At 40.3% G+C, this 13,756-nt stretch overlaps 1 protein-coding gene across 3 annotated transcripts in view; it reads left to right on the forward strand.

Annotated features, from left to right (window-relative positions):
* Window positions 1–13,756, forward strand: part of LOC109112073 (protein FAM13B-like) — a 51,630-nt gene that overhangs the window by 31,566 nt on the left and 6,308 nt on the right. Inside the window, exons 8-19 of one of the 3 annotated variants that reach the window (XM_042738625.1) lie at window positions 3,150–3,191; window positions 4,734–4,853; window positions 4,954–5,077; window positions 6,340–6,443; window positions 7,723–7,777; window positions 7,860–7,965; window positions 8,564–8,629; window positions 9,929–10,139; window positions 10,219–10,357; window positions 11,175–11,256; window positions 11,588–11,737; window positions 12,922–13,142. In XM_042738625.1, coding sequence (XP_042594559.1) covers window positions 3,150–3,191; window positions 4,734–4,853; window positions 4,954–5,077; window positions 6,340–6,443; window positions 7,723–7,777; window positions 7,860–7,965; window positions 8,564–8,629; window positions 9,929–10,139; window positions 10,219–10,357; window positions 11,175–11,256; window positions 11,588–11,737; window positions 12,922–13,142 — 1,420 coding nt within the window. The remainder of the gene's footprint in view (window positions 1–3,149; window positions 3,192–4,733; window positions 4,854–4,953; window positions 5,078–6,339; window positions 6,444–7,722; window positions 7,778–7,859; window positions 7,966–8,563; window positions 8,630–9,928; window positions 10,140–10,218; window positions 10,358–11,174; window positions 11,257–11,587; window positions 11,738–12,921; window positions 13,143–13,756) is intronic. The other 2 variants (XM_042738627.1, XM_042738626.1) reach the window with 2 other exon arrangements.

Consider the following 13,756-nt stretch of genomic DNA (forward strand, 5'->3'; position numbering starts at 1 on the left):
AAAAAAATAGTTGCATATAAAATTTTACATTATACACAAGGCAGTTTTATGTCAACTTTTTCATTACATAATTAACCCTAAAAAGGGCAAGACCATAAAGAGACACCAGAAAATTAATTTCTGGGTATTTTCCATCTTATTAGGATGCGAATAATATAAATTCATGATTTTGAATTAAAAAAAATACATGATGTATTTTATTTTTTAATGTTTGTATTCCCCAGGATTCAAAAACCATTTAGGGTTAGTTTTCTTATAAAATTGACATAATCTAAAAGCTCAGACTTTCTTTCATGTAAAAAGTGAAAATTAAATGTTTTCAGTTCGATGCTCCTCTTTATGTGGTTACAATGAAAAAATCAAAAAGTCCATAAAAAGTTATCTAAATTACTTGAATGCTATTTCAAGCCTTCTAAAGCCAGATGACGGTTTTGTGTGAGAAACTGACCTAAATCTAACCAGTTAGTGAGCAGAACAGCAGAAGCAATGAGTTCTGAATGACGTCGGTGAGTGAATGATGACAGAATTTACATTTTTGGCTGAACGATCCATTTAAGATGGCATCTGAGATCGTGTTCATGTATTTATGTGTTATTTCATCAGTCAGTGATCCCTTAACTGTTACCAGCAGTGCAGTAAGGGGTGAAGACTGTCAGTTGTTTGGACAGTAACAGGGTTATATAAATGTCTAACAGGTGTTTGAGTTGAAGGGAGGGAGTGCTCTGTCTGTGTGTGTGTGTGTGTGTGTGTGTGTGTGTGTGTGTGTGTGTGTGTGTGTGTGTGTGTGTGTGTGTGTGTGTATGTGTATGGAGAGACGATTGGCCTAGAGCGCTAGCGACGAGGCTGCGTCAGACGCTCGTGTATTTAAGCAAGGGTCCAGCGTTTCCACTGCAGCACTTTTTTAGCAGAGTGCTGAGTCCCACAAACACACAGACAGACGGCACATACAGGACTCCGCAGAATGAGCGCCGGCAGCCTGTGTTTGCTCTTTGACCTGCTCATCCAGACTTTAGCACCACAGAGTGCCCAGTCAGGATAACCATACGCCCACCGTAAACAACCAGAACGGCTCGTCGACGAGAACCAAACCCAACAACATGGCTTGTCAAGTCCTTCTCGAGAGGTTATGATTCGGAGTAAAACTGCATCTAAACTGTCATTCTGGATGAAACTGGATTGATTTGTTCCCATCCGACTGTCTTTTTTATTGGTTTTCGGTCAAGGCTGCATGTGATGTTCAGATGGGACGGCTCACTGCCTCTCAGATCGCATGACGGAAAGCCCTGCTAACTCACTTAACACTGCTGATGAGTTGAAATAGGATTATTTAGGTGAAAATGAAAGATGGAGATTCGGGCAGAATTGTGAAACTGATGAATCACTGCATGATGCAGCATTTAATTCACAACCAGTAAGTGCCGTGTGTGTGTGTGTGTGTGTGTGTGTGTGTGTGTGTGTGTGTGTGTGTGTGTGTGTGTGTGTGTGTGTGTGTGTGTGTGTGTGTTTTGTCCACTCATGCTGATAAGATAAAGTGCCGAGTCAGAGGAAGTCATCTGTCTGTAATCCTCTTAAAGCCTCAACTGATCTCATAGTGAAACAGCGTATTACTCTTAGCTCTGTCCACTCTTTATTTCTGGCTGCTTGATTATTCACACTTTAGCCCTGTGAAAATATACACTATTCACATTATTTAATTAAATTCAGTCATATAAGTTATCAACCAGACCGACTCTGTATCATGCATCTGTAGTTTTGATGTTTCTCAGGCTGAACCGTTGACCTCAGACTTCAGGTGAGGTCTTGCAGAAGAAATGAATGGAAGCATGTTACAGAAGGTTCTTTATTAGAGAGCTTCATGCTGAGTAATGCACGGTCAGTGTGAACGCATTACTGTAACTGATCTCTGCTACTGTTGTGGGCTAGATACTGAGTATGTCTTAAACAAGGCTTGTTTTGTTCTCTCTTGCGACATCGAGCGATGCACTTTTCAGTGCTGACGAGCACAAAAAAACACCCAAAGACGTTTTTCAAAAAGTGCTTCTCTTGTCCAGTTTTCCCAGCAGCTGATTGCTTTCTCCATGACACTTCCTCTTTTAATAGCATTGCTATTTTTAAATAAGCAATGCCATTTCAATGTGCTATAGATCTACATTAAGTTAACTGAGATGATGAATGCAATGTGTTGCGATTCATTCAACAAGATTTTTTTCTTTTGTCTATTCTATTGAACATTTATAAAAACCTTTTCCACCGTAAAGAACCTTTTGCTTAATTCAAATACAAATATTACATAAAAATAAAAGGTTCTTCATTCATTAGAATAAAGTATTAGCTGGTCATGTGATTATATCTTATTTATTGTGAGAAACACTATAATTTAATATTATTAATTCTTTTATGGGGGAAAATGTAGTGGAAAAATGACATGGGATACTTTTAACATGAAGTTGTTGCTTTTTACAAATTACGAATGAGGAAAGACAGATTTAACAAAAACAAAACAAAAAAGTCAACTGGTCTGATTCGGTGGTCGTTTGTTTTTATTAATGCTTACATCCTAGAAATCAGGAAATCGTTTGATGCTCTGACCTTGTAGACTAGCACTAGACTGTAGTTTCTAGAAAATGTCAGGATTTTCCTTATTCATGGGATTACATGAGTTGCCCTCCTAGCAGCCTAGAGAGCTTAAGGGGTCAAGACATTGTACCATAGACCACACAGCTGCCGCCAAATGACACGGGCCCTCACACTTGTCCTGTTTCTGTACACGTTCATCTGCGTGTGTTTGTGTGCTGATCTGAGCACCTGCTGTATCAGTCAAGGCCATATTTGTTCCTTTCCCAGAACCTGACACGGGTGCTAACAAGCAGCATGCAGCTAGTGTTATGTAAGCAAGCGTTCATAGCATGTCTGAATTTGTTTATGGGACTGCAAAGTCCCCCTGCCCCCAATTCCTCTCCGATGCCCGCTTCCTGACACTCCTGAAGTTTCCTGTGACCTTTACAGGAAATGAAAAACCATGTTTTTCTACAGTGTACGTGACTCGTGAAATGTACACTCAATGAGACGTCTTTTCGCCGATGGCATAAGGATGCAATCATAGTTAATATAATCATCCTAATGTTTCCTTCCGTTTCCTCTCTTTCCAGTTCACACATTTCTTCCATCAGCATTCTTCCAGGATCTGCCGCGTAAGTGTCTACCTCTTTTTTTTTTCTTCAAAAACAGTGTCTAAATGTGTAAATAATGAATACGTTTCATTCTTATAAGTCTCATCTAGAACCATACCGTTTGTCTTGTCTGAGTCTTGTTTGTTTGCTATTGACATGAACAGCATACAAGGCCTTTCTTTAACCAACCATTTGAAGTTCATCTCTCTGACGTTAATTTGGAACATATGCAATTATCCTCTGGACTAAATCAGATTTGTTGACTCAAATGGCCACAGTATGTAATAAACAGACCTTTTAGGTGAACAGAAGGCGAAATGTAGCTGAACAAATGTGATTATAGTCTTAAAAGCAGATAACTAGGGCATGCCGTCTTGCCGTCAGAGAGACCGTCTGGACTTGGTGACGTAGAATTGAAAGATGCAATTGAAAGAACATTTGAAAAATCTGCCAAATGTTGCTGACATTCCACTAATTGTGTTTATAATGAGAGAAACCCACCAGCAAATAGAGGGTTAAGCTTGTCTGGATTTTATTTATTTGATATGACAGAACTAAGAAAACTAGAGGAACAGCCATTAGACCAGTAAACAACTGAAAATTAAGAATTCACTCCATCAACAAATTTTATTTGCTTTGAGGAAACAAAATTCACAAAATTCATGTAGCCCTAATTTTAAAAGTGTGACTTCTAGACGTGAAAAGGTCATGCAAATAGATAAACCCTTAAAAAGCCATGGGCATTTTATAACAAGAACACATTTTACTAGTTATGCTAAGCTCTGAAATATTTTATTGCGTAGAAATTGCAAGTAAGAAAAAATGGCATCTGTATCCTTAGTACTTATCCTGTAAAACACAAACAACTGGAAGAGGCATGCAGATTAATTGGATAAAAAGAGTATAGCTCACTGAAGAACATTCAGCTCTAAACATAATGAAAAAAAATTACATTCAGCTTTTAGTTTCTGTCTAGCGAATGGCTTTTCAGCTGAAGCCTTGACTCTCACCGGCAGGAAGAATATTATCCAATTTTGAAATGGCCTCGGACCAGAAAATGCATTAAAGTATCTGTAACCGAACAGCAGCTTCAGGCAAAACTAGTGCATCTGGCCATGAAATGCTGCAGCACTTAGGTGCACAGCACAAACAACACCATCCTCTAATGATTTATTGCTTGAATTTCGGTGCACACAGAGGCGGCGTGACTCAACGAGCCTTTTGGCCCAGATGGGCACGTGGAGGTTGGTTAGGAAGCCATGCTGGGGGTCTGTTGTTCTTATGACTTCAGCATAGCCAGAGCCTCAGTGCAGGACACATTACAGACTTAGGTGTTATAATACTGATGATCTAGTGCACTCAAAACACCTCTATATTCAGACACAAGAATCTGTGGTGCTCAGAATGGAGGGTTATTTGTTAGAACTTTGAGCTTGAGCTGAAAACACCTGTTAAAAAGGTTGAACTGTGATAAATATGGGCACTGTGTGTTCTGGCCTCAATGGGAAGCTTTTTTTATATATATATAGTTGTGTCAGACACCTTAAATGTGTTTATCTGCAGTATAATCAAGAGGAGCATCTGTGCTGCAGTGGAGCAGCACTTGTTGGACTTACAGACGTCTATTGATAAGAAGCTCGGCAGCTATGAGAGTCAAGTGTTGGACTCCCAGCCCTTTCAGGGGTGAGTTTGACAATACACACAGCACATCTGGTGTTTATTTGCTTGTTGTCTGTGTTTATGTTTGGTGGAAATGTGAATCTGTATGTATTTTGCTCCACAGAAATAGCCCTACTCAGAAGACAGCAGGGCCTGAGGAGCGTGAAGATGTGCAGTCTGAATCTGAAGCAGAGACTGAGACTCTTCCGGAGGTTACCGAGGAGGGCCTGCCGTCAGAGAATAGCGAGGTAAGCAATTAGAGGGTTACGCTTGTCTGGATTTTATTTATTTGATACAAAAAAAATAAGAACACAAGAACAAAAAATATAACACCAATTATCAACAAACCAGAAGAAAAAAAAAACTCAACATAAAAAAACAAAAAATCAATTATATTCACCCCCTCGGCAGCTTTTTGTTTGCTTTGGAGAACCAGAAATCTAACAGCCTGGGAAAACCTGAATAAATGATGTAGCCGAATTTTAAAAGGCTTATAGATGTAAAAAAGTCATGCAAATTAATAAAATCCTAAAAAAAAAAAAAAAAATGTGCATTTTTAATGAATACACATACTTGCTAGTTATACTAAGCTCTGAAATATTTTATTGAAAGGGAAAATTGCAAGTGCTTTGAATTTGACAACTTTAAAGGAGATTTTCTCAAAATTATTATTATTTTTTTTTTTTTGCATGCTTAGATTTCAGATTTTCAAATTGTTATATCTCGACCAAATATAGTCCTATCCTAACAAACCATACATCAATGGAAAGATTATTTATTCCGCTTTCAGATGATGTTTAAATCTCAATTTCGAAAAATTGACCCTTATGACTGGTTTTGTGGTCCAGGGTCATATTTAGTCTCTGTGCTATCAGCAAGGTCTGTAATACCTCCTCCTCAGCAGAGTTAGAAACAAAGGCCTTCCTGTCAGATAAACAGACCGTCATCTGTTCTCAGCGGGCACAAGCAATCTTCTCCCGTTTAACACCGTGCTGGAGTGAACGAAACGTTTCAGATAAAGCACTTTCATCAAGTAGCTAATTCAGTAAAGAGATGATGCTGGTTCAGAAGAGCTGGTGATAAAGGTTTGTGTCTCTTGACTGTGAGGTGTAATGAAGTGACGAGTGTGTCTGGGGTCCTGATTAACGGTCTCTCTGGGAGGCTTCTCTTTCCTCCACACTCTCATGTGTAAAATTCTTGTGGCCTGGCCACAGGTTAGGAACATATGAACTGGGTCACCTTCTTTTAATAGAAATCTCTGAGGAATGACAGCGCCACCTGGTCAACGCAAACACTCCCTCCCTCAGAGAGCCACCCCATTCCTCAATCTTATCAGCTCCCGACCTTGAGACGCCGTCGTCAGTAAACACACACAAGGCCTTGATGTGTTTGAGTGTTCAGAACATTTGGCATTGTGCATTATCTCCGGTGCAATGCCAAAACGTATTATCTTTTTCACTTATAAACCTGTCAGTACAGTCAGTGGTAATTACTCTTCTTCGCCCCGCAGGAATCTCAAGGCTCTCAGCTCAGCAGCCCTGTCACGGAAGAAAGTTCTGGGATGGACCTCGACACGGAGACTCTCACAGACGCTGAGAATCTCAGCACAGAAAGGTTAGATTGGAGGCGTTGATATGCGATCACAATTAAGAGTTTGCACATTTTTTGGAGGCGAAATCCATTAATTTCAATAGAAATCCATGCATCTGGAATTGTGCCACTCATAATTCCCTCATGCAGATTTCTCTTTTAATCAGGACCTAAACAAATGTCAGATTCTTCCCTCAGAGATCAGACCTATTTTTAATTGTTATATATGAAATAAATGGCAAGAAGAGTTTTTTTTTTTTTTTATTGTTTTTGCCATGAAAATAGCCAAAGATGCTGACATGGCATTAAATAAAAATATACTACTATTACTACTACTTTGAAAAATCATCTTTAGGCCTACATGTATGCAAATGCTTCTAGCTACTTCCAGTATCACGTTGTTGCATTTAAAAGGTATGCATTGTAGTGTCATAAACAATTACGGTCACACTTTATTTTAAAATCGAATTCTCATAAACTATGACTTTTGCCTCAATAAACTAAAATTAATAGTTAGTAAGTTAGTTGTTAAGTTTAGGTATTGAGTAGGATCAGGGCTGTGGAATATAGTCATGCAGAATATGTGCTTTATACATACTAATAAACAGCCACTATGTTAATAATAGGTATGATAATAAGAAACTAGTTAATAGTGAGAAGTGCTCCCTATACTAAAGTACTACCACAAATCTGTTATAGTCAGGTTAACTACTGTCATGGTTTAGTGAATACAATAGCACACACTTCTCGATCTGACACACCTGAATAATATTTTTAGTGGCATGGGCATTTAAACAGTACAGACATTTTAGCCCCTTAAACACCGGCATGCAAGAACGCACATCGAGTTTGTATAATGAACGCATTTTGTGTGCTCACGTGGAGTATCTCTCTGAACTGATTTTGAAAGCTTCCAAAAATAACGTTTTAAAAGGAACATTCAAAACCGTTCTGTTCCTTTAATGGAAAACGATAATAGAAATCTCTAGCTAGAAATAGCTTGTAAACTTCGGATTGTGTTCTTGTAAAAACTTTTGTAAGCCTGTTGCACCTTGCACCGGTTAAGCGAGCGTCCTAGATTCCAGAGTCACAGTCTGTTAGCTTGTATAGTATGTGTGGGTGTGACTTGTAAAGTTTCCATACCATCCTGTCTGAATTCTCTTTGCTTGTTTTACGCCCTTATTAATAGACTAAATATAACTAGTTTTTTATTTTTTCCAAGCAAGACATTTAAAGAGCTCTATAACTGACAGATCACACAGTGGTCATCACCTTATAGTCATCTGTTCCCATCTTCACACAGACTGGAGAAGTACCCAGACTATGAGCAGATGGACCAGGCTGATGTTATCACCCGTGTGAGTATTTATGAATAGCGCCAGGATTCTGTATGTTTTTCTGTACTGAAGCGTCTAAACAAAGCTCTTCAATGATTCGCAGGAGCCCGGAGACTGTGACCTGAACGCTAATAATAATGAGTCCACAGAGCCAGACAGCGGCCCTCAGTCTTTGACCAGAAGCATTCTCTCAGACAGTGAACAAGAAGGTAACTATTTCTGTTATTTCTCTATAAAAGTTGCACTGTATCAACTGCTAACGTGAACAAATAATAGAAAATATAATGAAAATAAGCAGTTTCCGATCTTAGAATAATACGAAAAAACACTAATAGGAAGAGGGGAAACTTTTGAAATCAGTCATTATTATTTTTTTTTTTAAGTTTAATTTGGTACAAATTGTGGTGAGGAAAACACACACTTCACCTTTAAGCTCATATAAGACTGATGAGATGTTTTGTGTATTTATACATTGGCTGAATATTAACAGCGCCCTTGAATTTGAAACTCGAGAGATGAATTCAATAGATCACAGAGCTATAAATACGAAAAGTAAATGGTTATTATTCATAAACCACCAACATACACAGTTCTGTTTTCTCATGTATATGTGAATCATAAATATGGTTCATGTGGTCTGAGTGAATGCTATTTATGACTGTATGTTAGTTATTTGTATTTCAGCCATAGATCCACAGCATTACGTGTCTGTTTGCGTGCGTGTGTGTGTGTGTGTGTGTGTGTGAGGCTCATAGCTCACTGCACTCTTCTGTGCTATCTCTCTCTCTCCGCCTCTCTCTCCGTCAGCATCATGCCCCATCAGTTTCCCACCCATTGACTTCACATGTATGCATCTGCAGAGAGAAGGGAGCGGTAAGTTGCATCTCCACAGCCCTCCCCCGAGCTCGTCCATCACCCGCTGCTGCTCTCAAGCTGTTTTCACTCGTTTCGAACCCGAATTTGGCTCCGCCCCTTCCCTTTTCCCTTCCCCCACAGCCACTTTCTCACGCTGCCTTATTTTGAATGCAAACAACTGTACACTTTCAACATCTACCACAGAGTTACATTGTGAATGGACACTAAAAATGCGAAGCTCGCCGTTATTGTTTTTCTACCATAACTGCACCCAGGACATGTAGCATCAACGAGTTCCAAATGGAATCTTTTTGCATTTTTCCACTTTGATTTTAAGGGAGAATCTTTGGAATTTTGCAGAAGGGATTTAAATGTGGAAATGCAAATGTTGAACCGAAATAAGAGTATTTAATGTAATGTATTAAATAACCCAAAATATTTAATATACATACATGTCTATGAGGAATGTTGTGAATCGATGTTCCCAAAGCTCTGAAAATCAAAGCTGTGGAGTTCTGTGGGCTCGGATTCCATGTAGAAATAAATAATCTTATAGCAGACAAATTATACTAAGTGTGCTTGTACAAAAGCAGTTTACTTCTGCAAAATTAGGATGGATTGCTTTCATACAAATGACCAGCTACAACAATAGCTAGAGTCTAGCATTCACGCCAACCAAATTCAGTTCTGACGTCAACTCCTTCAGTTTGAGTTCGCCCCCTGAGACTCTGACTAACCCATCGGCTCCTCACATGCACCCAGTTGGTCCTGCTGACTCCCACTATTTACCATCTGCCATCAGCACATGCATCAGCTTTCTCCTGATCAACCACTATGTCAGATATCTAGGCAGTGCAAATTTGATCAGCTAAGTTTCCATAGCAGGCCCCAGTCCAGTACATTCTCTGCCCTCTCGGGTCAACGTGACTTCTGCTCTGAGCATGATTCCCGGCATCGAGCACGATAAACAATGGCTGCTGTCATTGCTGATGGCTCCAGAATGTATGTGTGTGTGTGTGTGGGTGATATTCAACTGTGCACTCTTACCCAGAAGCGTCACTTGCCAAATAACACAATGCCACAAAGCGTTCTGAGGAAGTCTTGATTGAGTTTTTATGTGCTGTATGGCTCACTCACTATGTGTCAGATTATCTGTGGTCTCTGCGCACCTGTTTAGACTTTGGGTTACTAGCACAAAGCAACCAAGGCCTGTTGTGAACTTCTAACTCTGTGTGGAAGTGTATGCGATTGAACTGTTGAGTTATGCTGAAGATATTGTTTTTAATGGCAGTGCGTGTGTCTGTGTGTCTTTGTCAGACCCTGTGCCGGTGTTCTTGCCATGGCAAGAGGAGACCGAGTCAGGGGAGGCCCAGCTGTCGCCGCTGGCGGGCCGCATGATACCCCTGCCGCTAGAAGACGATACTCAGCCACTTCTGGCCCGACGCTTCCTGGACTTTGGCCACAGTCAGCGGTTCTTGCAGCAGGACCACGATGCTACATCCTCCACCAAAGCGTTGCCCTGTGGGAGGTGAGCAGAGAGAGCACAGACACTTATGAACGCTCAGATACACTGACAGCCAAACTCACGCTCGTGTCACGTCTCTCAGGCCTCGCCGTGCTTCACTCACTTCCAAAGACACTCTGAAGGGAGACAACGTCTCCCACCAGCTCACCAAGAAACTCCAGAACCTCAAGAAGAAGATCAAGCAGTTTGAGGAGCAGTTTGAAAAAGAGAAAAACTACAAGGTTAGAATGATATACACTAGCGGTCAAAAGTATCTCTTCTGCTCACCAAGGTTGCATTTATTCTATCTTTATATAGTTTCAAATGTAATTTATTTCTGTGATCAAAGCTGAATTTTCAGCATCATTACTCCAGTCTTCAGTGTCACATGATCTTCGGAAATCATTCTAATATGCTGATTTGCTGCTCAAGAAACATTAAGTATTATTATTAATGTTAAAAACAGTTGTGTACAGTTTTTCTCAGGATTATTTGATGAATAGAGCAGCATTTAGCTGAAATAGAAAGCTTTTGTGACAAAGTCTTTCATGTTACTTTTGGTCAATTTAATGCATCCCAGCTGAATAAAGGTATTAATTTATTTCCCCCCCAAAAAAAGAAAGTTTTTGCTGACCCCAAACGTTTGAACACAGTAGTGTATAATGTCACAAAAGCTTTCTATTTTAGATAAATGCTGTTCTTTTGTACTTTCTATTCATCAAAACATGCAGAAAAACCTGTTTTCAACATTGATAATAATCATAAATGTTTCTTGAGCAGCAAATCTGCATATTAGAATGCTTTCTGAAGGATCATGTGACATTGAAGACTGGAGCAATGATGCTGAAAATTCAGCTTTGTATCAAAAAAAATGAATTACATTTTAACACACATTCAAATAGAAAACAGTTCTTTTAAATTATAAAAATATTTCACAATATTTTTTGGTAAGCAGAAGAGACTAAAAAAAACATTTTAAAAACCATGCTGTTATAAATCATTATATATTAATAATTTCAGAAATGATCGGTTAAATTGATATTTGTGCTTCGTTTGCAGCCGTCTCACGCTGAAAAGGCAGCTGATCCAAAGGTGCTGAAGTGGATGACGGATCTGACCAAAATCCGCAAGCAGCTCAAAGGTGAGAGTGTCTGTGTGGGCCGGGGGAGCGATATGGGTGTGGAGTTTCTGATACTCAGTGTCATATGTTATTGGGCCGTCTTGGTCCAGGCCTGCTCCCCTGTCCTCTGTGGGAGAAGTGCACCTTACACTGCATGTCTGTAGAGGCTCTGGGGCTCTCTCTCTCATGGGACCACCCTCATACTCTACTGGAGAGCCCTCCGCTCACTGTGTTTGGCCCCCCACACTTCCCATCATCCATTTCCATTTGATGCCCCCCATCAGAGGTGCACTGTCGTATAAAGTCTCTCTTTCTCTTTAACTAAATCTACTCGGACGGCCCTCATCGGCAGGACGACAGCACCTCTTACCCAAAGGTTCCCTGAGGCACCAGGCCGTGCTTCAGTCATACAGACGCCACTCGTCCTCTTCCTCCGTCCCGAACACACCCCATTTTACACTGTCACGCCCCCTCAATGCCTCTAGACAGGCGCCCCACTTCTGTAAGTACTCTTAAGCAGCAGTAAGTAGACTTGAGTTTGACACTCTCTGCTCTCCTCTCTCTCTAAATTTCTCTGAGCGCGGTCTCGCAGGTGCTTTCCCCCTACGGGACGCTCTCGGCCACGTGTCTCAGCTTCTTTAATCGTCTAAAGTGTATGTTTATGAGGAAGGGCTCACAGGTTGTTCTCAGTCGCCGAGCCTGTGCTTCTTTGGCCCTCTGATAGTGTACTTTGTGAGGTTGTCAGTGCACTACTGATGGACGTTTTCGTAGTTTGTGGTGATGCCGAGTGAGGTTGATCACTGACCTTGTATTTCTTTCGGTTAGTGTAAGGACTGCACGATAAATCGCAGTCGTGATTAGGCAAAAGCTGCGGTTGTCGTGTGCATCTTGTCAGTGAAACACGGTTCTGTGATCAGTAGTAAATCTCAATCTGAAGGCCAGAGGGCGCTCTCGTGCTGAAACTTCAAATACGCCCCGCAGAAGAAATCCAGGTTTATCCCTGTAGCGGTAGCTAAATAGAAGATTTAAATGCTTTCATTGATTCAGCGTGACTAATAAACACAGGACTGCGACAATATATGTGACCCTGGACCACAAAACCAGTCGAAATTGAGATTTATACAGCATCTGAAAGCTGAATAAATAAGCTTTCCATTGATGTTAGGAGGACAATATTTGGCAGAGATACAACTATTTGAAATCTGGAATCTGAGGGTGGGGAAAAAAATCAAAATATTGAGAAAATCGCCTTTAAAGTTGTCCAAATGAGGTTCTTAGCAATGCATATTAATAATCAAAAGTTTTAGTATATTTACGGTAGGAAACTTACAAAATATCTTCATGAAACATGATCTTTACTTAATATCCTAATGATTTTTGGCATTGAGCAGCATTTACTGTACTACACAGTAGTTCACTGAGAAGATACGCAAACAGCTTTCATAATCACGTGATTATATCATCTGCAATTTTTTTTTGTCAGTGAACTACGGTTCTGTAGTAAATGCTGCTCCATCTGAAAGCACGTGATTGAGATTTAATACTGATTACAGAACCAGCTTTACTGACAAGATCACATTCGATTAATTGTGCAGCCATAGTAAGTGTGGTCAACTCCATCCTAAATTCTGCCAGCAAACCTCCTGGCCTCCTAATTCAGTCTGTCTTTTTGTCTCTCTCACCCAGATGCCAAACACAAGGCTGAGAGTGAGGTGACTCCGCAGACGCGTCCACGCAGTAACACTCTGCCCAAGAGCTTTGGATCCACACTGGATCAGTCGGCTCACGAGGACCCGATGGAGAGTGAGGCACAGGGTCACCAGCCCACAAGAGAAGAGACGCTGGAGCACATTCAGCACTGCATCCAAACCAAAAGAGCAGAGGACGGCTGGCCGGAGGACGTCAAAGTGAGTTCCAGCTACTTAAACTTTAGTTCACCCAGAGACTTTCCAGAGAGCTCTCAGATTCCATCAGAATTATCTTGAGTTGTGTTCCGAAGATAAACGAAGGTCTTACATGTTTGGAGCGACACGAGGGTAATTAGCTAATGACAGAACTTTCATTTTTGGGTGTACTAACCCTTTAATCAGCAGCTTTGATGAATTTCGAATTTATCTCAAAAGTTCCCAGGAAGTTCGATTTGTAACATCTACATTACATTACATGACCTTTGCACAGAGTTTTGCCCTGATTTACAGTCTGGATGAGTCAGCGCTAGTTGTAGAAAGTCACAGCTAGTCTTCAGATTTTGGGCGGCTGGTTTTGACAAATTTCACAGAAAATCGAAGAGTGCGTAATGGGCACAGACTTTATTTTTTTATTTTTTTTTTTGCCTCAGACTATGATTCCATGCAGTTCAAGCATATCAAATGTGTAATTATTTAAGCTGATTTCAGAACATTGTTTTCATTAATCATGTGTCTTCTAGTAATGAAGCATACACTGCCGTTAAAAGGTTTTTAATGTTTTATAAATAAGTCTCTCATGCTCATCAAGGCTGCATTTATTTGATCAAAAATAC

The sequence above is a fragment of the Cyprinus carpio genome, chromosome B14 (genome assembly GCF_018340385.1).
Source record: "Cyprinus carpio isolate SPL01 chromosome B14, ASM1834038v1, whole genome shotgun sequence".
NCBI classification, from domain to species: domain Eukaryota; kingdom Metazoa; phylum Chordata; class Actinopteri; order Cypriniformes; family Cyprinidae; genus Cyprinus; species Cyprinus carpio.